This window comes from Amaranthus tricolor, chromosome 6, assembly GCF_026212465.1.
Source record: "Amaranthus tricolor cultivar Red isolate AtriRed21 chromosome 6, ASM2621246v1, whole genome shotgun sequence".
Lineage (NCBI taxonomy): Eukaryota > Viridiplantae > Streptophyta > Magnoliopsida > Caryophyllales > Amaranthaceae > Amaranthus > Amaranthus tricolor.
In genome coordinates this window covers 21,830,849-21,852,528 of record NC_080052.1, presented here as the reverse complement: position 1 = coordinate 21,852,528, position 21,680 = coordinate 21,830,849, and the positions used below count along the sequence as shown (strand labels likewise).

General features: G+C 32.2%; 1 protein-coding gene across 4 annotated transcripts; it reads left to right on the top strand.

Annotated features, from left to right (window-relative positions):
• The first annotated feature begins 4,791 nt into the window (after positions 1-4,791).
• On the top strand, positions 4,792-15,318 carry LOC130815491 (uncharacterized). 4 transcript variants are annotated; one of them, XM_057681977.1, is made up of 8 exons: positions 4,792-4,874; positions 5,021-5,179; positions 9,333-9,466; positions 11,140-11,323; positions 11,598-11,750; positions 11,970-12,515; positions 13,052-13,231; positions 14,516-15,318. In XM_057681977.1, the coding sequence occupies exons 2-8, from the start codon at positions 5,045-5,047 to the stop codon at positions 14,684-14,686; spliced, it is 1,503 nt and encodes a 500-aa protein (XP_057537960.1). In that variant the 5' UTR covers positions 4,792-4,874; positions 5,021-5,044; the 3' UTR covers positions 14,687-15,318. The 4 variants fall into 4 exon arrangements, with proteins under 4 accessions (XP_057537960.1, XP_057537962.1, XP_057537959.1 ...); XM_057681979.1 differs by having other exon boundaries at positions 11,973-12,515; positions 14,516-15,317; XM_057681976.1 differs by lacking the exon at positions 4,792-4,874 and having other exon boundaries at positions 4,887-5,179.
• The last annotated feature ends 6,362 nt before the right edge of the window (positions 15,319-21,680 follow it).

Here is a 21,680-nt window from a genome sequence, read left to right as displayed (position 1 = left end):
GTTTTTGAGTTTTATATATGATTGGTAAATATTTATTTGTTGTGAGAGACGATTTCTTTGAGAGTTGCATTAAATTTATATGCTAAAATTTATTTAGTAGTTTTGAACTTTTGACTTTTCTATGTGTAAGATAAAATGTTAAATTTTTTGTTAAAAATAAGTATTTATTTCGAACAGATTTTCAAAAAAATGATCCATAAGAATGATAGGGAGGTTTGTTTTTACGGAAAAAAGGTTTTATGATGAATCTATATCTAATAGTCTAATACTAAAACAGAGATCACATAAGGACACGTGTCATGTTCTGATGAGTTTAGTTTCTGCCTAATAACTACAGTACTGAATACGCTATTATCTCATATAGCCTTTAATATCTAAATTATCTACTATAATAATCCCTACAATTAAGGAATTAATTACTGCAGCATTAATGACTTTCTATGTCTATTTAAACTAATTATCACATTTTTTAAAGATCATTGCAACTTGTGATGAAAGATTACTTCTATCTTTTTCTCATAAAAATTCTCTATCTTTCTTCTATTCTCATATCTAAAAAATTGGGTTTTTTCATTTTTAATTATCTCTTTCTATAGATTTTTTGGTTTTAGCTAATTCGAATCAAAGAGAGAAGTAAAGCATGTAACCAATTTCGATGAATGGGCCATATCTCCTGCATTAGTCTATTTTTTTATCTTTTATTTTCTTAAATATTTTATTTATTCATTTTTGATATCATATTTTTTTTTCTTCTATGCATGTGAATGATTTATTTATAAATTTTAATTTTTTAATTGCTTTTTATTGTTATTATTTTGATTAATCAAACCTAGATCCCTTTTTTCCTAATTTAGCAAATTTTATTTTTTTTATACAAATTGAGGGGAAGTAAGTCGTGTTTAGAGATCGACGAAATCTACAGAGGAGTAATTAAACTTGAGAAGGATTGACAATAACAATCATGATATTGTTTCCTAATACTAAAATCTAAAATTTATTTTCCTGATAGGAGAATAATGAGCAACATATAAAATTAGAATTCAATTATTTGATTATTACCTAACATATTTTTTAAAATTTTTACCAATATGTATTAATGCATGATCAATCATGTATAGTTGTTCCATGGGTCAAAAGTAAGCAAAAACTAAAGATTTTAATATGTGATGATTATGATAATATTTATACTTTAACATACAATATTGTATACAAAAAAGTGGTTCAATATATATAGTTGATAAAAGTTGTTATAAATGTATCCATTTCACTAAGTTTATATATCGTTTAACTTTATTTTCCGTTGTAATGTATATTATGATACACAAACCTATATTTTAAATTGTGTACCAATATTATTTTTTTATTCATTTGTTTTTGATATTTTTTATTTATTTACGTAAAATATATGTTAATTATGATAAAATATTAAATAACCCGTGCTTAGCACAGGCAATCACCTAGTAATAAACTAATAATAGCTTAACTTTAACAAAAAAAAAATCTTAATCTTTTGTCAACCAAGTTGAAAAGTTAAAAAGTTATTAGACTATATCACATTTATAGGAATGTGGAATATAAAATTTAGACTTCTAATCAAATTGTCTTAGAGTAGAAGTGTAAAAGGGGATGTAGTTGGAAACTTAAAGATAGGAAAAGTTTGTATTCATCTGCATGAAAGGTTGTAACATACATAGAGAAGCACGAGTCTTGTGTATTAGCTAAAGATAATGTGTCAACTGCACACATTTAATTACTTGACATCTATTGTGAACAACATCGTGATTAAAAACTGTGTGGCGCAAGACCCATCAATTAGGGTATACGTGCAACCAAGTGGATAATTATCACCTATCCTGCCCTTATTTTACTTTTTTGCATTAAAAGACGTATGTAGCTTTGTAGAGCATTGCTACACCTTTGAGAGCTATGCTAACACATAGTTCTTGCTTTATGCCTTGGTGCACAAAAGGGCAGGGCTTCAAAATTTCGGGTTTGATTTAATGTATGATCTATAATAAGTACGCAAATTAAGAATGCCTACATCAAATAGGACAACAAACAAAATGAATGAAGACACAAGCAAATGCAATGCTTGTCGTCATACTCATAGTGAAGGTCATAGCAAAAAAATGGATAATGGCATGCGCAAACGAAATTAATAATTGTCGGTGTCACATAGCGCACTAGGACCATATGCTTTAGTTCATAAAATGTGTTCACGGATGAAATATGCAAACTTGTTACTTCACATTATCTAACATGGTACATGTCCATCCCTTGTAGATGGATGACACAACGAGGTTTTTATTGAAACAACCTAGTTACACTCAAATTGCACCTAAGATGACTCACTTTGTAAGTATCTTTTAATATTTCAAAATTTGTTCTAATAGTTCCTTATATTTTTTATCTTATTTATTACAATTCATTTGTATCAATCACAAGGATTGATGTCTACTTAGTCAGGAGCAACCAATGAGGGAGATTGGACAAGGCATCCTCAATGGTTCACAATTTGAGCTTTTAATTCCAAACATCAAGTACCCAACCCAACACGTTTTTGTGCCTAATGGTGAGGGGTAAAGTTCATCTCCAGTCTCCACCTACGTATGATCATTTAGACGAGTTGGACTTGTCATGTCCACATGAGGGTGCAGGGTCCTCACAAGAAGCATATGTCTAGTACTAGTCTCGTTCCTTACATAATTGTCACTTTACAACCTCATATTATCGTAGGGGGCGAACTAGGCTATCACAACCAGAGAAGGTAGACAAATCCAATGAGCATTAGGAAATTATTGTCACAAATATTATTTACTCCGTTTCTTTTCAAACGTCCTATTTGGTTTTTGGACACTATTTCTCATTCACTCTTAATATGTATTATATTCTTAATTTATAAGTTAAAATATAGTCAAGTGGAATCTTGTTTATTAATATCTAGTTTTTATAATTTTTAATTATGCACAATCATACAATCTAATAAAAAGAATGTAAAATTCCACATAACATTCTCTTAGTAATTTGCCATATGAAAAATTTCTTACCAAATTTAACATTAACTTATTCTTTTAATATATGAGTAGTATATCACAATTCATACAATCTAATGAAAAGACTGTAAAATTTCACATGACATTCTCTTAGTGATTTGCTATATGGAATATTTCTTTCTAAATTTTAACATTAACTTATTCTTTTAATATATGAGTAGTATATCAAAATTAGATATAATTTATTAAATTTTCTTAGAATATTATATTTTTGAATTTAAAAGCTACACAAGATTTCCATGTAAAGTTTCTTAGAACATACATTTGCTTCTTTATGTTGAAGATTTGCTAATTAATAAAGTTTTTTCATTAAAATTTTAAAAATATCTTATCAAGAAACAAAGGATAGATGATAATTAAAAATTATTTTGAGAATGACAAAGAATCTTTATGATAAGTGTTGTTAGAAGATTACCCAAATTTGCTTTAAAAATTATGAGAACTTAATTAATACTTATATTAACAACTAGATTTTTATTCATTAAAAGCATTATATAATCTAAAATTCTGTATCTAAACTATAAGAAATATTATAATTTTATATTGATAATACGTAATTGCATCTCTATTTAAAATTTATATTTATATATAGCTCTATACTAACAACTTCTTGCATTGCACGAGTTTTTATACTAATTAGAAATATCAATAATGGTATTAGTACATTGGCAAACGTGTTCAAACCAAATGGGACATTTGAAACAAATTGGAGGGAGTATCATTTATATTTTAATGTAACACTTTGGAGTTTGGACTATTATATTAAAATGGAAAGATTCGACAATAAATCATTTTGCCGTATCCAAATTAAATGGGACATAATTTCATTATTACTCGTTTAGAAACATCAAGTACATCAATCATTCATAAAATAACATCAAACTACACAACATTTTATCTTTAATAAAACTTAAAGTACTATCAAACATTAATTCTTGAATTTCCTTATAGTTTTGTTTGTTTCCTCTTTTTCTGCGCTATTAGAGTTTCATTGATTTGCCTCCTTTCTTTGTGATATTAGAGTTTCATCGATTTACCTCCTCACTTTGTTTTAGAGCTTTTCTTTCTCCTTATCAAGTTTAATAATGACATTTTTCTATCATTATGTTATTTGGATCAACCCACATAAAATTGCTACAACCCAATGGTTCATCATTGAAAAAATGACTTACAACAAAACGGTTCAGATCAAAGTCACTCCAATCTAAATTGTGTTAGTAGCGTTGTTCTTCATTAATATCATTCTTTGACATTTAAACAAAAAGAATAATACAAAGCTAGCTAATTAACTAAGGTAGCCCAAATAGACAATAAATAAATTGAATGATTATTAAAAGTAACTAATTTATAAAAGAATTATTGAAATATACCTTACTATCGCTTCACAACAAATTTATATAGCAATTATAGAAAAAATTGGAAAGTTTTTATGGAATGACACTAAACAATTTGATTACTTTTATAAATCTTTTGTTCACTGTTATTAACATTGAAATAATCAACGACTACTTTAAACATTATAAATCCCCGTTCGGTGTTACTAACCACAAACAAGGATGACTTAACTGACTTATTTGAATTTTAGTTCAACTTTTAGTGTTTAGTAACAACAAACAAGCTCAAATAGACTTAAACACAAGTTTGACAACACTTATTTTGAAAATTAATCTTATTTTGAATTTTTCAATAAAACACTTTATTTTTATTTATTTTTTATTCTCTCATGTTGGCCCTAATTGTTTGTTTCCTTAAAACGCCCAAAAGTTTTCAAACGCTTCAAATTCCCGGCAAAACGAGTTAATCAAGATAACGCAAATTCAGGTAAAATTTCAGTCTAATTTTTACAATCAAATTATTGTTCAACACAATCACCATCACTCATGATCTCAATTTTCTCCCGAATCTTCTTCAATTGTTTTATGCAATTGTGATGGTTCAGATTTCAATGTTCTAATTTTATTTTATAGGTTTTTGAGAAAATACCGAAAAAAATGGTGGAAGGGATGGATGCAATTGTTGTAACGGTGAGTGGATATCGTGGCTCTGAGCGGATGAAGTTGATAAAGCTAGTATCTCTTGCGGGTGCTAATTATGTTGGTAAAATGTCAAGATCAATTACACATTTGGTAGGTCTTTTCTTTTAATTGCTGTAATTTGTGTGTTTATCAGCTGATAACTGTCTTTCCTTTGCGGTTTCTTTGCATAGTTCTTAGTGATATTTGGGTTTAATTTTGAATTGATTGTGTTGTAGGCTTTTTCATTGAAGTAATGCTTTGTAGAATAGCCGTTGGAATTTTGGAGTTTATTTTTGGGTTTTACGACTTTAATTGAAATAATGCTATGAAATTTACGGATTTATTGACTTAATATTCTTAGAAATAATAACCTCTTAGTGTATTGTTAGGTTGTAGGAACTTCGAGTGATACCTATTAATCAATATTTTAGTGATGGGTTACAATTTTAGTCTTACAGTATTTAGAAACCTAGGTAACCTTTGGTGAAAACGTCCCAAACTGAAAATGTAAAGGAACATGGAAAACCTTTTTCTCACCAGTATTGACCTCCACACAAACAAAACAAATATAAAATTGAGCATGCTTGGTCTGTTGGTTTTGCACTGTATTGATCCATAAATACACTGCATTTATGTTTTCATAATATATAATGTTGGCTTGTTTGAAATGATAATGAATACTAAGAGTAAGTTATGGAGCCAACATGCCATTAGATGCGGCAATATTCTACTTTGGCACTAAATTAAAAAATAGTGGCTTGATGCTTGGAAAACTAAGAGATGAGATTGTCATCTCAAAAACAACAACCGGTATGGAACAATGAGAATTAGGTAACCTGCCTAGTCAACCTTAATGTATGTGCCAAGTTTAATGGCAACAGAAAGATAAAGGTGTAAGCCATGATCAATGGTGCTCTAAACATACCATGGAATTCTTTTCAATGCATTCGAGTAAGAGAGTCAAGCGACATGCATAAGCACACATACTTGATTTATCATATCTACTAGGGTAGGTGATAAAAAGGTTTCAAAGAGCACTTTCTAAGATTAGTAAATCGTTGTGTTATTCCAACTTGCAATCTTCCTAGGTTAAATTTCATCATACAATTTACATTTACATTCAATTATACATTTATTCATCTACATTCTTGAGTTACATTCAAGTTCATCTATTCACACACATTTCTATATCATTGTTGCTTTACTTTACCACTAAAGCTGCCAATTAGCTATTCTAAATCATTCAATTAGCTACACATTCAAGTCCATAACAATTAGTATCAGAGTCGTTAGATTTTGGGTGATCATAGACACGCTAGAGGTTGAGAAATTCGAAAAACGAATTTTGACAGAGTTCTTGATTTGGAAAACATTGAATTTCGTGGTTGGTATCATCTTGGAGCTCAACAATGTCACAAAAATGCCATAAGTAATATATTGAATAAGATGGAGGAGTAATTGCAAGAGTTTACAAAGAAACTGGAAATCATTTTTTGAATATGGTAGAGCTTTTCAGACAATCCAACACCAATCTTGAACACATTAGAAACAAGATTTCAGAGAAAAAAAACTCAGATGATCTTTGAAATAATTTAATCAAAAAATGAATTAGAGAAATAAGAAGGAAAATATTAATGATAGGAAGATTGAAGAGGCTATTGAAAAAGACAAACAATAGAGCGAATTTGCACAAGTCAAGGAAGAAGATTGTGGAGGAATTGGAGATTCTTTGAAATTTAAAAGAAAATGAAACCATTCTGGAAAAATTCAAAGAATTTTAAAAATGAAGAGAGGTTGTATTGTTACGGAGGTTGTCCTTGAATATGGAGAGTACAAACTTTGACATGGTGTTCATATGTTGGCCAAAAAATTTGTGAGGAGGCTGAAATTAGGTCTTTTGGTGGACGTGGTGGTGAGGAATCGCCGGGGAAGGTGTGAGAGTCTTGTTCAAGAAGGCTGCTGGATGGCCGAGGACGAGGGCATAACACAACTTTTGTGAGCTGTGGGTCTGGAGATGACTTGGGTCTATTGTGGAGGCAAATTCAATTTGGTGGAGGTGTAGGCAATTTTAGTTTGGTTAGGAGCTTCAAAATAACAATGAGAAGCAGACGGGAAGCCAGAGAAAATCTTGCAGGAGTTGGAGGAGAGACAATACGCCGACGAGTTTTTCGATGGATTAAACAGTGAAGTAGTGGTCGGCGGCAAGGGAATCTTGGGAATTGAATGGTTAAATGTTGTGGGTTTGGAGTACCATAACACTAAATATTTCAATAGGTTTTGAGATGAAGGTGGGGTACGATTCATAAGAGGAGAAACTTATGGGAAGAACATGGCATTGATATCACCTATGGCATCAATGATGATGTCACATTACTCCATAGTATATTCATTTTGACACCATTTGTCAAAATTTTACCACATGCTGACCAATATATCCAATCAAGTACATTTGCACACAAATCTATGTCTTACTCAAGGTGGAAGCCTAATTTGATTATCACCCACCTTGAGGACAAAGTGGATTTATTGGGGGTTGATATGTCATGAATGGCTTCATTGGGGTAATATAAGAATTACTTAGTCAATAATTACTAGTGATTAGCTAATTGGAAGAACAAGATTTAGAAAGATACTTGATTCATAGTGGAGAGCCACAAGCCTCTCAAAAGCTTCGTACAATCATTGTAATCTTTCTATGTTACATTTCATCATATGATTTACGTTTACATCAATTATACATTCATTCAACTACATTCTTGATTTTGCATTCAAGTTCATCTATTCACGCATATTTCCCTATCATTGTTGCTTTACTTTACTACTAACTCTGCCATCAGCTATTCTAATCATCCATGGCTATGACAGTTTATAGCACGGCGCAACGTTGTTGCACTATCCAAATTTACAGTTACGCCAATTTTAAAAGTCTTATAGAAAAGATGATTTTGGCTAAAGTGTTGAGTGCCTTAGGCTGTACAAGATATGAGGATTGAAAAATCCAACCATAGAGATAACTTATAGTAAGTGTTATTAGAAAACAAAATGGGCGACCAAGACAAAAATAGGCAACAAATGTGAGCCCATTCAAGATTATAGATAAGTGTGCTGCAATAGAGAAGCAAGAAGGTGGAGGGCTCAATTTAAAAGCTCAAAAAAGAGAAGTAGCGTAGCAATACATCAATATAGAAGAAGGTGTTTTATGACAATTAGAACGAAAAAGTATGATGGCGGCGTGAGCAATTAGACTGTTAAGTAAGCTAACTAATGTTAATATTAAAGACAATGCGATATAGATGATTCTATCAGGCAAAAGAAAATTCAATGAAACTGGTGTTGAAATGTCATAAATAATGTCTCAACACAGAAGACAAACAAGAGAGCACTTTGAAATGGAAGATATAGTTGCTAAAATATGCCAAATATTAGTACGTATCAAACGGTGTAAAATGGACAAAGTGTGTGGGAGAAAATCAAAAAGCTGAATATGGTGTAAACAATTTGAAAAGGCTATAACCAGTTTGAACAGATTGTAAATGATTAATATCTTTTTCTTAAGACCACCATCATTAAGAATTAATAAGCGTGGAAAATAGCAGTGTCTGAAATGGTTAATTGTGGCAAACGCACGCAACATGGAAAAGTATTGTTGCAAACAGCTTGCTTAGATATGTGACTTAGAAATAGGCTTAGATAAAATTAACCCATGACTCAAAGTGCAAAAATAAGGTTGGATCGCGTCGCGTGCATTGCTAGGTTTTCAATAAAATTGAACCTATATTTGTCATGTTGTAAAGGTTTAAAAAAACTGTGTTTTGGGCCGTTTCAAAGGATATCTAATGCTTTCGCTAATTTTTGGTGTTACAATAACTACATCACCGTGTCTCTTACTGCGATTGTGATCGTGGTGTCACTGCATTTTGCACTATTATCAACGTGAAGGAGAGTTATTTAAGTGTTTGTTATAGAGGAAAACAAGTGATAATTTTGTTTGAAATGAAAGTGCTTTAGTTTGTTATGAAATTCTTGTTGTATGTGGAGGTACGAAGGTTTTATAGTATGCTTGTCATTGAAGTGCTTAAGGGGTCTGAGGAAAAATTTCTGAAAGTTTAGAAAGGAAGCTACTATATCACTTTTTAAAAAAAACAATATTTTCAGCCTCTATTGCTTTTTCTGGTTTCCATACTATACCCTCTTGAGTTATTCATCTGATGATTCTCTCTTTGTAAAAGAATTTTGAGAGCTGCAGATTTATATTGTTGGACAGGTTTGTTGGAAGTTTAAAGGGAAAAAATATGAACTTGCCAAAAAGTTTGGAACTCTAATTGTGAATCATCAGTGGCTTGATGACTGTATTAAGAAAGGGAAGCTTGTTCCAGAATCTCCCTATACAATGCAAAGGTAAGATAAAGTTGTGTGTTAACTGGTTTACACATTTTTTGTTGATCAGATGATGTGTTGTGTTTCTTATCTCTGTTTTTACTATTTGATACTTGGGCTACTTGGGAAGAGAAATATTATTTAGTGACTAATTGATGCCTGGATTCTCTTGTGATACTAACTAAGAAGTCTTTAGTCACCATCATACGCTAACCTTGAGTTGATGAAGTGATACTGAATTTTATTCTCATGATTTGCTGCCTTTTTGTTTTGTTCTTTTTCTGGTGACTAAAATGTTCACAGCCTATCTGAATATAATGTTGCCTATATAAAGCCCTTTTCCCAACACATTAGTATCCCTGCAACTAATAGGAGTGGTTGAGAGGGATTCCCTTCATGTGTGGAGGCTCTTAGCACACAAACTCAAACAGTCGAACTCAATCTCAAGAAATTGAAAAAGTGCTTTTTCAATTTACTCTTCACAATGCATTTCTGTAATATGCTTAGCAATCGATTATATGCATTACAAATCTTTATTCATTCCTCTTAATATTTTTCAGTGTACAGTACATCGACTATCATCAGACACACCTGGGAGCGAGGGTCTTTTTTTATTGGCTATTTGTATTTCTTCAACTAGATTTCAATTGCTCTGCTTTCGTACTTGTGCCTGCTCTAATTGCTCTAGAAAAAAAAGAAAGCGTAGTTTACAATTGCTGCTTAGTGCTTACATTGGTTACACATTGAATGTCAAGGATTAAAGAGTGTTTCTAATTTCACACTCTGGTGTACTAACCTTCAATGAAGTATGCAATTAAGAGCAATGAACATACGTATAAAGTAACAAGTGATGCATGAGTATTGTTTATTTGCTGGTGACACTTTCCCAATGGGCTTTAGAGTCTTTTCCCTACAGAACCCTATACTTTCTTTTAAATTTAATTGCACCATTCTTGTTTAGTGTTGTTCAGTGGGTTCATCAGCCACATTTGTCAACTGCTTCTGACATTTCTGATGCAGATTTACTCTAAAGTATAAGAAGCAAGAATCCATTTAACACATAATTAATCTGCCTTTCATTCACAACCCACAATGCTTATCTATTTTTGTCGCATTTGATATTTCATAAAGCTTCTCTTACATGAAATCCACCGATTGCTGGTCATCTTATTTCTCCCCTGAAGTTAAGGTTCTTTGAGATGCAATAACATACCAATCCACACAAATGCTCTACGAGGTCTTTGTATTGTACTGCTTGAATCAATTGTTTTGAAAAATTATAGCATTAAATTTTCTGCATGCTAGCAAGTGCAACTCCGATCAAATGCAATTCACTGTACAGGGAAGCACATGACCACCAAGGATTCCTAGCTCGAATTTTGTCCACAATTCTTTGCTGGGAACATGTAGGAGCTTCAGGGGATAATGGAGCCCTTGAGTACCTGAAGGGTATTGTACTATGCAGCATATGCAACTTTTTACACATATTTCTGTTAAAAGTGGCATTTGACCAAATTAACTTACTATTAAAAGCTTTTCCTTAAACTACTGAGAAGCTTTAAATAACAAACTTAAAGACACTTTCTGCTCTTGATAACAGTAATTCAGCGTGTCTTCAAAATTTGAATGTATTGGCATCATCTTCCATAGTGTCAACATTGCATGACTGAAAAAATTGGTTTTGTTTTTTGCAGTGGACAAGAAGTAGGTTTCAATATCCAGAGCCTTCCAGTTCCAGAGAAAACCACAGGCATCCTACATGAGAATGAGTTGCTTTTGAACGAGCCAAACATACATGATTGTCTTGATGATGTAGTTGACCTGGTTTCTGATGAAATCGGAAATGATGCTTGGGATGAAGATCCGTTGCTCGATGAGGTAAGAGAATGATTTTAGAGTAGATTGATCATTTCATTAGTAAGCAAGATTAAGTTGAAGCACAGTGGGTCAAACTGTTGGGGAATTGCTACATTAGTAAAGTAGCTTCACACAATTACATTTGCACCTTTAAGCTTTAGAGTTTAGAAAGATTTTGCAGTGATCTGTGTGGCACTGAACCTGCATGTGATCCCTTGTAGGACTGGCAGTATTCATCTGTTTATATTATCCATCCTTTTTCCTGAATGCAATGAACTTTTGTTTCCTGTTGTAGAGCATGTTTCCGGGACCAAGCAGTAGAAACGCTGCTCGACTAAGATCTAAGAGAAAATTAGTAAAGGAAACTTATAAAGAAGACAGCCGGGGAAAGGCAGACATGAGAATGAATTTCCATGAGCCCAGGAAACCCACCATTGCTGAACTTCAGGTAAATTGGCACTGGAGCCCGACCTCATATCTAAATGATAGTCTGGTTAATGCTAATGTGTTGGTTAGATCTTAAATCTCATCAGCCATTAGCATATTATAGTTGATTAGGTATGAATCTTGAGATGTACATGTATGTATTTACATTTACTTTTTAAAACAGAATACTTCTAATAGATTGAAAACTTTTACCTTGTTTTTATCCTCATGCTCAATCTAGCAGAGACCAAGTGATAATGATGTAACCATGAGGCAAGATTGTGCTGAATCTTCTCATAGAAGTCGGAGACTTGTGAAGAGATATGGAAAAAGAAATATCACTGAGATAGATACCATTGACAAAGCTAGACAGCAAAACAGAACATGTACAGATATTAGTAAGCATATTGTTGCGTCTGGTGTACCTAATGACTTGAATGACTTGTTCATGGCAATGGAAGCTAGCATTAACAGAAGGCTTGAGAGTGCTTTTGCTGGACATGGTCAAAGTGGAAATGAAATCAACCATACGAAAGATGTGATTCCTCTTTTAAATCCAAGCTTACATGATAATGATTCAATGAATGCCAAGGGGAGAAACATGGAACAGACTAGTCCTGATGTTCAGAATTGCAATGGTGAAGAACTTGGAGATCTGTCAAAAGTTGAGGCATCACTGGAGCTATCGTGTGTTATATGCTGGACAGAATTTAGTTCAGTTAGAGGAGTTTTGCCATGTGGACATCGCTTCTGTTTCTCATGTATTCAGAGCTGGGCTGATCGCCTGGTAAACCGATTGATCTTCCTTGCTATTTTGCCTTTTTAACTCCTTTTTACAATAGTAATCAATTGGTTTGCGCACATATTGAAATGTCGACGTGAAATGTAAAGTGGGACAAGTGAGGAGAAGAAAAAATGTGAGAGCAAGTGGAAGGAGAGTGAAGAAATGCTAGGGAAAAAGGATAAACATGCTAGATAAGTAAAGGTGCAATTAATATGACATTCTCATATAGATAAGTGTTGCAACAAAAAAGAATGAAATAATTCCTTGTGATAATGTATGTCCTTCTAAAATTTATGCTTTCCTTCATACACTAATAGAAACCTCCACTCTAATTTGCATGATGACTATAAACTCATCAACATACTTCAAAGGTTTTAGAGAATTTATGTTTTACACTGTAGTTGTGGCAAGGTCCTTACTCCTTAGTTCCAATTTTGTAACCGTTGGTAAAGATAGTTCAGCTCTTATCTGGAAGATGATGCAAGTCATAGAGTTCAATGGCATATGCTGCAGTTTAATCATACTCGTGTTTGTTACAGGCTACAAACAGGAAAGAGTCTACATGCCCTCTATGCAAGACTATTTTTTCTACCATTACAAGAGTAGATGCTGCAGCCTTTCTAGATCAGAAAATTTACTCACAAACCATCCCTTCCCCTTTATCATCACAGGACATATTCATTGTTCCAGAGGGTAGACCATTTCGTTCAGACTTCCAGGTGAGTTTTAAGTTCATTAAGATGCTACTTTCGCACTTTTATGCATATTTGTATGTACTCCTCATTGAGGATATATATTTTACTATAATATTTTATGCTTTTCAATTTCTTGCTACTGGTGATGGTTGATACTTGCATCTTTTGTATACTATGTTTGTAAAAAGTTTATTTGGAGTATAGCTCCTTCAATATATTGATGAACCCCTCCCCTTCCAAATGATATTCCAGTCTCACCCTTAGGCCTTAAGTGTGACTGCAAGCACGAGTATATCTTCCTTCTCGATCTATTCCTTCACTTACACTCATTTCTTTTTCTCGATCTATCATATTCTGCTTCACCTCTCTATATTTTTTCCTTTTTATTGCTTTCCATTTCTTCCTCTCGATACCTATAATCACCCCCTTTCCCTACAAAGTATGATGCTGGATAGACTAAAATATGGCATAAGAATTAAGAACTATGGGTAATAAGGTGAGACTTAAAGATGGGAGAGTTTGAGACTGTAAAGTCTTTGATGTTCTTTGGGTATTGATGAGATTTTTGATTCGCTTTAAGGATGGGTGGATACTAATGGCATTCTTATGAAGATGTTAAGGTTAAAAAAGTGGGGATAGTATTCACATTCTAGGTTTCTGTTTTTGATGATAGAGATATCCTTTTGTATTAAGGTTATGCATGTTTCCAGAGGCCTGTTAGGACCTGAGCGGAAGTGTTAATGAAAAGTGAAGTGAAAATCTGAAAGTGATATGATGAAGTGAACGGAACAAAATGAAATTAAAGTGAAAATTGGTTGCCGAGAATACGTTTTTAATCATTTCAAACCTCGTTGTGCATACCCAAGGAATATTGATTCCACGCAAACATATATATAGGTGCAAGTTGAAGTGCTCACTGTTATGTTTAACAAAACACAATGCAAGAAAAGTACTGAACTCTGGAGAAGGCATGGATGGTGTCCTAGCACTTGAGATGGCATCATACGGATAATTTGATTTAAAGATGGTTTAATCTACCTTGATTAGCCACTTATTCTGAGGTTTTACTTTTAGTATGATAACATGCAAACGGATGGATTTTAGGTATGAAGGGGTAATGTTTTTTCGGTACGTGTAGACTGTGGAAGTGTAGGACATAAAGGGTATACAACATTCCAATGTTCCTCTACTCTAATGCAATATTCATATTTACCCTTGATGCAAACTTTATTCGCAATATGTAACATTGATTCGCAACCTCTACATTGTCATGCTAATTTTATGGTTTTGATAATTTTGGTATTGCAGGACATGATCTTGCCAGTTTGTTGTCAATGTCTGAGTCGAGATCCTGTAGATCTTCTTATTTCTTGTGATATATGCGCTTTTAGCTGCATTCACCACTACTGCCTTGACCCTCCAATGACTCCTTGGATTTGCAATTACTGCAGAGATCGTCGATTTCTCTTCCGTACCTGAACTGTTGCATCCTTTTATGCTGAGTTTGATAGTTTGCATCAAAGCTTAATTTCCTTATCATTGCCTTTTGTGGAAGTTCAATATCCATAACTCTGAAATTTCAAGGAAAGACAAAATTTGGAAGAGTTTGAAGATTAGAATCGTTCGCAATATTTTCTATTTACAATCTGAGATAGAGTTCGTTCTTGAACATACTTCGAAATTTGGCACTCTGATTGATCAAAGCTGTAGCAGCGGTTATTCATGTGTTGTCGTCTTCTGCTATCTAAACACCGTGATAAACATGTCCATGACAATGTAATATTCATGTATATTTCAAATTAGTCGAGCACACGATGAAAGAAATGGAGGGAATAATTATGGTCATATCAAGAGTATGTAGTTCATGTCTCGTGTCATTCAGCAATAGTTATTTCCTTCAAAAATCTGCAGGTACATTCCATTGCATTTTTGCTATTTTGCATGAGATAACTCATACTTATAATATAGGATTCATATGAAGATAAGTTCAGCACAATTTTTATCAAGGGACTGAAATATGCAAGGTCATTCTCTACCTGTATAAAACTATTTTTTTTTTACTGATTTAGATTTTTGTTTTTAGACTGAATTTATTTATTAATACTTTATGATATTTTTTATTATCAAGTGCTTATCTTATCTATATAATACCTCCTCCGTCCTATATAATTTATACTTACTTTTTATTTAGATTTATCCTACTTTACAACGCTTCTCTTTTGGTAATGTTTTTTACAATTTTTCTTATAATCTCATTCATAATTTTGTTCTCCATTTTAATTTCATTTTATTCATCTCTTCAACCCACTCTTTTATTTGTTTGATTAATCAATTGTAACTTCATATTGAAATATTTAGAACTAAAAATTACAAATTAAATAGGACAAATAGATATATTGAAGTAGACATAACATTTTGTTGGCCATTTAGGTGTCATTTATCAAAGACCCCTAATTTTTTTTGAAAAATATTTATAGCTATTATCTTATTTTTTAGCTGATTAATGTTTTTATTTAAAAAAGCCGACTAATATTCAAATTTGTTATGTCACCTAATTATTTCAAAATACTGGATGATATGATGATACATTATTTCAAAGTCTAACAAAAAATATTTTTCAACTAATGATCAACTTAACTTCTTGAAAAAGAAGATTTCAGTAGGATCCTACACATAAATATATACACTTAAGTGTTTTGCCAAGTTTTTCTAAAACCAACTACTACTTTTTAGAAATAAAATCGTTTGGCTTTGAATGTCAAAATGAGCTTTGAGAAACAGAATCAATTTCACTTTTAACAATTTTAATTTTTTGAGTAAAATAATGAAAAAAATTTATAATTAAAAATGTGATCAAGTTAAATATGTCCAATTCATACTTGTAAATTTTATGTTCACTATTCGAAAAAAAAATTCAAAAAGATATATTGTGGTGGAGAGAAACTATACCTTTCAACTAGGGATGGTCATGGGCGGGTTTGGAGCGAGTCTAGTCAGACCCGGACCCGGATTCTTTTATTTTTTATAGATCCAGACCTACATCCGGACCCTAAGGCTCTAAAATTTTCAGACTCAGACCCAAACCTTTCGGATCTGATGGGTCTAGGGTTCTTAATGGGTTTTAGAAAAAGTCTTTGATTTGTCACAATTGAACTTTTTAAAGTCTTTTTCGTATTTTGTGAGAAACTTATTATCGTATTTTACATATATTTAATACTAATTTAACATCCATAGCTGCATAGCGTCATCCATATACGCTTAAATTCTATTACAAACACTAGTTTGAGTCCATGAAATTCAAACACAAGGTAATTACTGTAAACACTTGCCCAAATACATGATTAAAAACCAAATATAAAAATTGATGAAATTCATGAAGACATGATCCAAAATTTGAGTACTTTCATTGATTTGCTATCATGAATATGCCTTTTGATAACCCTTAAAATAGGAGTAACAAAATAAATTTCATCATCAGGTTTAGCTAAGTTAGTTCAGTCCATATTAAATTTTATATATAAAGTATCTAGGGTCTGAGGGGCGGGTTTAAGGTCCGAGTTCGGGTTCGAACCCTAAAACCTGGACCCGGACCCTTAAATTATTTTTTGGATCCAGATCTGATCCGAATCCAACGAGTCTCAAAAAACAAGATTCAGACCCTTAAAAAGGCGGGTTTGGAGCGGGTCCAACAGGGTCCTGAACCCATGACTATCCTTACTTTCAACAAATAAGATGCATGGGAGTATTCTATTGTTTAACCAAAAATATTAATCTTTATTAGAATATATAAGATGTATATTTTTTAATCAATAATATTAATATATTTTCTAATATCTTAATGCTATATTTAGAAATGATAATTTCATTTGCAAATATAAATTTGACTCAAATTTAGTGTTAGCAAATAACAAAAATTTAAATTTGGATTTAAGTCAAATTCACTATTGTTATAAAATTGAGAATGACATCCTAAACCTTATCATTCTCAAAATTCTTATTATCATTTCATAATTAAAATTTACAATTTAAAATAAAATATTTTTTCTCAAATGCACCCTTAATTCTAACAAACCTAAAAATGTTATTAAATGATACTCCTACTATGTTTGAGCTCCTCGGAAAAGTATAATGAAAAGCTTTGAAGTATAATTTCTCTTTTTACACCATTTAAATGTCATTATTACAGCATCTTCGTAATTGAAACGTATCAATTACAAGAAAACTTTGTACTTGTCAATGGTGATGCTTTTGTAATTACATGTTGTAATTACATGCATACAACATTATATTTTTAAGTTGTAACATCTTCATGGCTTCTACTAATGGGGATCTTTAAGACTCTTTTCACGTCCAGTCTATACAAGACCTTCTAATGATGTTTTCATTTCAGAATCTCAAATTGACAATAATTACAAAATTTATAGTTACATCCTTACTCAAAATACGTTGTGGAATAAAAAAACTTCCCTTCTCTTCACTACCTAACCATGCGTCATTTCATAGCATATATTAATGTATATGATAGTAATCCTGGCTAGTTAGTTAATTAATTAGTAGGGATGCAAACGGGCCGGAGCGGGGCGGGGATTGGAATTTCCATCCCCATCCCCATCCCCATCTGTTAATGCAATATCCATCTTCGTCCCCATCCCCGCGGCGGGTATAATTTTTTTCCCAGTCCCCTCCCCGATGGGTTTGTACCTAAAATCATCCCCGCCCCACCATCCATCTGGATATCCATCCCCGTCTAATACTTATTTTTCCTGCCCCACCACCCGTTAAATTCCCGCTTAATACCCATCTGTGCCACATATTTATATTTAATCATTTGGGCCTTAAAACCCATAATACATATCCAAACTCCAAAGTCTCAAACAAACACACATCCAAAGTCTCAAACAATTACATATCTAAAGTCTCAAACAAACACATATCCCAAAATTTGTACATATCTTGAGGCGGGGCGGGGCGGGGCGGGGATGGGACGGGTATCACCTAAAACCCATCCCCATCCCCATCCCCGCGGTGGGTATGAATTTTATACCCGTACCCGCCCCATGACCCATCAAACCGGGACCCATCTCCGCCCCGCCTGCATCCCTATTAATTAGTTTGTCAGCTAATTGTACTATTAGATATCATTTTGATTTTTCTGTTTTTTCCTTCTTTTTAGCTTTTCTTTCTCTCTCTCCATTTGCCTATATAAAGGCTCTTCATTCTCTTCTGTAATTTAAGATTGAAATATTAATAAAAAAGAAAAGATTAATCAATTGTTCTTTGTGTATGTATTACCATCATCAATTCTCCACCGAGATGTTTGGAAAATAACGAGCTTTAAGAGACACTCTTCTACTCATCTACTCAAAGTCTTCACACGTGAAGGTAAATTGGTTAATTGTCACACTAATATTTGTAAAAGATTGAATCCATGATTGATATTTACTTTTATGTTATTGGTTTGAATTTGATGATGCTTTGAATTTGCTTTACATGACATGTGTGAAATATATAGTATATAATTATTATGCTACTTTCATAAATTCAAATAGGAAGGAAATTGAAGTACCACCATTGTTACTATATTAACACCCCGTCATTTTTTATGATGTTATTAATTATTATTATTATTATTATTATTATTATTATTTTTCAAGATTTTATAAATATATTAAATTATTTTGAGTTAGTCTTAATAAATTTTATTCACATACGAATTTAAATATTGACATATTTAGATTAAAAATAGATTTGCGCTTACTAAACTAAAGAGGTTCGTATTAAAATTATTATTTTATTAAAATTTGTGAGCACTCAAAGGTGATTTTTCTTATTTAGGCCTTTTAAGAAAGTTATTCTAGAAAAATAAATAAATATAATAAAAAGGATTAGTTAGGGTTTTTATAAAAAAAATAAATAAATAATAATAATCTATACAATATACTAATGAAGAAACAATTAGGACAAATGTCGACTTTACAATAAAAATTTTCCCGCTCTTTTTATGTTCTTATTAGGCAAATATTTTTTAATATATCACTTAGTATCTTTTTGATTAGATTTGTTTAATTGATTAGTTACAAAATATTTTAAAATACACCTTATTTACTAATTTTTGCCATATACAATCAATTAAGTTATGTAGTATCTTTTAAATACAATGGATGATTATCAAATAAGATATTAATAATTTATGTAAAAAATTAACTTTCATTAAGATAATTTTGTAATAAATTAAGAAAGAAAATAATATTGATGAAATAGTTTTTCATAGATAATCCTATATAGTTTTTCATAGATAATCCTATATATTACTCCAATGGATTACACATTAAGTAAATAATTAGGATAAGATATCAGTGAAATAAATTGCAAATGATGATTTTATCACCTATGTTTGACAATTTTATAATACATAAATAAATAAATTAAGTTATATGTTAATTATTATAGAAAAAATGTGTTCTTCAGGCTGAAAACTTACTTTACGGATTTACAAAGACATTGAACATAAATTATTTTTTATATTATTTTATGTGTTGAAATTTTCTATTATTTTATCTAATTACTTATAATCGATATAGTTTAGTGCATAATATTATAATTATGTTTTATATAGTAGTATATTAGTAATATGTATCTTAATATGATAGTAATACTTTTATAGTTTTTTAAAAAAATCAATTAATAATTTTAATATGCTTAGGAGTCATAAAATAATTTAGTTACACATAAAATTAGTAATTATAATTTAAAATAATCTATACAGTTATACACTCCCTCTCCCTCACACTCTCTTCCATCTTCATCTTCCTCACAAACAAAAGAAAAAGCCCATAGCAGCCCTTAAACCGACCACCACCAGCAGCCACAGGACCGGCCACCACCACGACAAGCCGCAGGCCACTGCACGCCCCACCAGCCGCCAGCTGCTGTCCCTTGGCGCGCCTCTTCTCCCTCCTTCCTCCATTGTTGTGAGATTCTCCCCCTTGTTAAATTAGTGCTCTAATCTTAAAGTTTTGTGTAAATTTATAAATCTTAGTTTAAATTAAGTTATATATTGATCGAATTTGTAATGGATAAGTGTTAAGAGTGTGATTTATATATTGATAGAATTTGTAATGGATAAGTGTTAAAGAGTGTGATTTGAACATGAAAAAGTTAGGTTTGTATTAAGGATGAAAATAAATTAGTGTTATAAGTTGTCTAAACTACTAATTGCTTTGTTCTTATTCTTTGGCACGTCAAACCTTGAGGAATGTAGCAAACTCAATACAAAATAATTATCATCATGAGTTGAATCATGGAAATTGAGAGTAGTACATTACATTATATGATTAAAAGTCCACATAGCTTTGTGTTATCGCAAAAGTGTATGAAGAGACTATTTTCTCCTTTAAGGCTTTAACATACCTTATGTTAGAATTGAATGAAAACTAATGTGATAGTTGGATTAAAGTAATGGTATAATTCATGAGTAAACATGCTTTGTGGGCGTATGGTTGAGTGTGTAATAAATGTGAGTTACAACTTGTAAGGATGGTAGTGGGGTATTCTTTAGAGCATGTAACTCTTAATTGGAGTCAAGTAGACGTACTAGTCTTACTTCAAACTTGTATAGATTCCCAGTTCATAAGAGGAAGATAGAACTTTTGTTGGGTGATTATTGTGACTTTTTGTCGTGCAGCTTATAGCTTACAACTTACACGTACGTACACGCAGTAATTAACTATCATGTGCATTGTTTCAAGTATTATCAGGATTTTGTGATTATATGCGGTGCATTAGAATTATGGAGCACTGGAAAGTGAACTATATTATTGAATAGTTTCGATAGTGGTATAGATGAATAATGGAGGTATTAGTAGAATGTAAGAACAACTCCTTCTGTAGTAGACATACGTTACGTTTGGGTGTGGGATCGAAATGATTCCCTTATCGCTAAGTCTTGATTTTATTAGTTGGTGTGACTCCACTGGGTTATGTCCGGTTGATCTAATAGTCCCCTAGGTGAGATCCTACGGGATCACTATATGGGGGGTATGAGCATACTTTCGTCATTGGGCGTCGAATGGCCGATACCGCCCCTTGACCGAGGTGTTACCACGCAGGCTTTGCAATCCCCAATATGGTGGCTTCTTCACTGGATTGGTACCCCAGTGTGTTTTATTTTCCCGAAGTTAGGGCCCGAGAGGGTCAACTGGAGGGGGTATGAGCTCATACTTTACCATGGGCGCCGGATGGCAGATAACGCCCTTAGCCTTGTCACTATGCCATACATAGAGAAAAGATCCACTACTCCTGAATATTCTTTGAGGGATTAGAAGTTTTGAAAAAAAATCATGAGTAAATAGAAGTGCTTAGACAGATGAGTAGAATCTTTAGTGTCGTCTATCCCCTTGCTCTATGATTCTAATTGTTATAAGTTCATTGATTACTAACGTGTATGTGTTTGTTGTTGTTTGTTCATGACTCT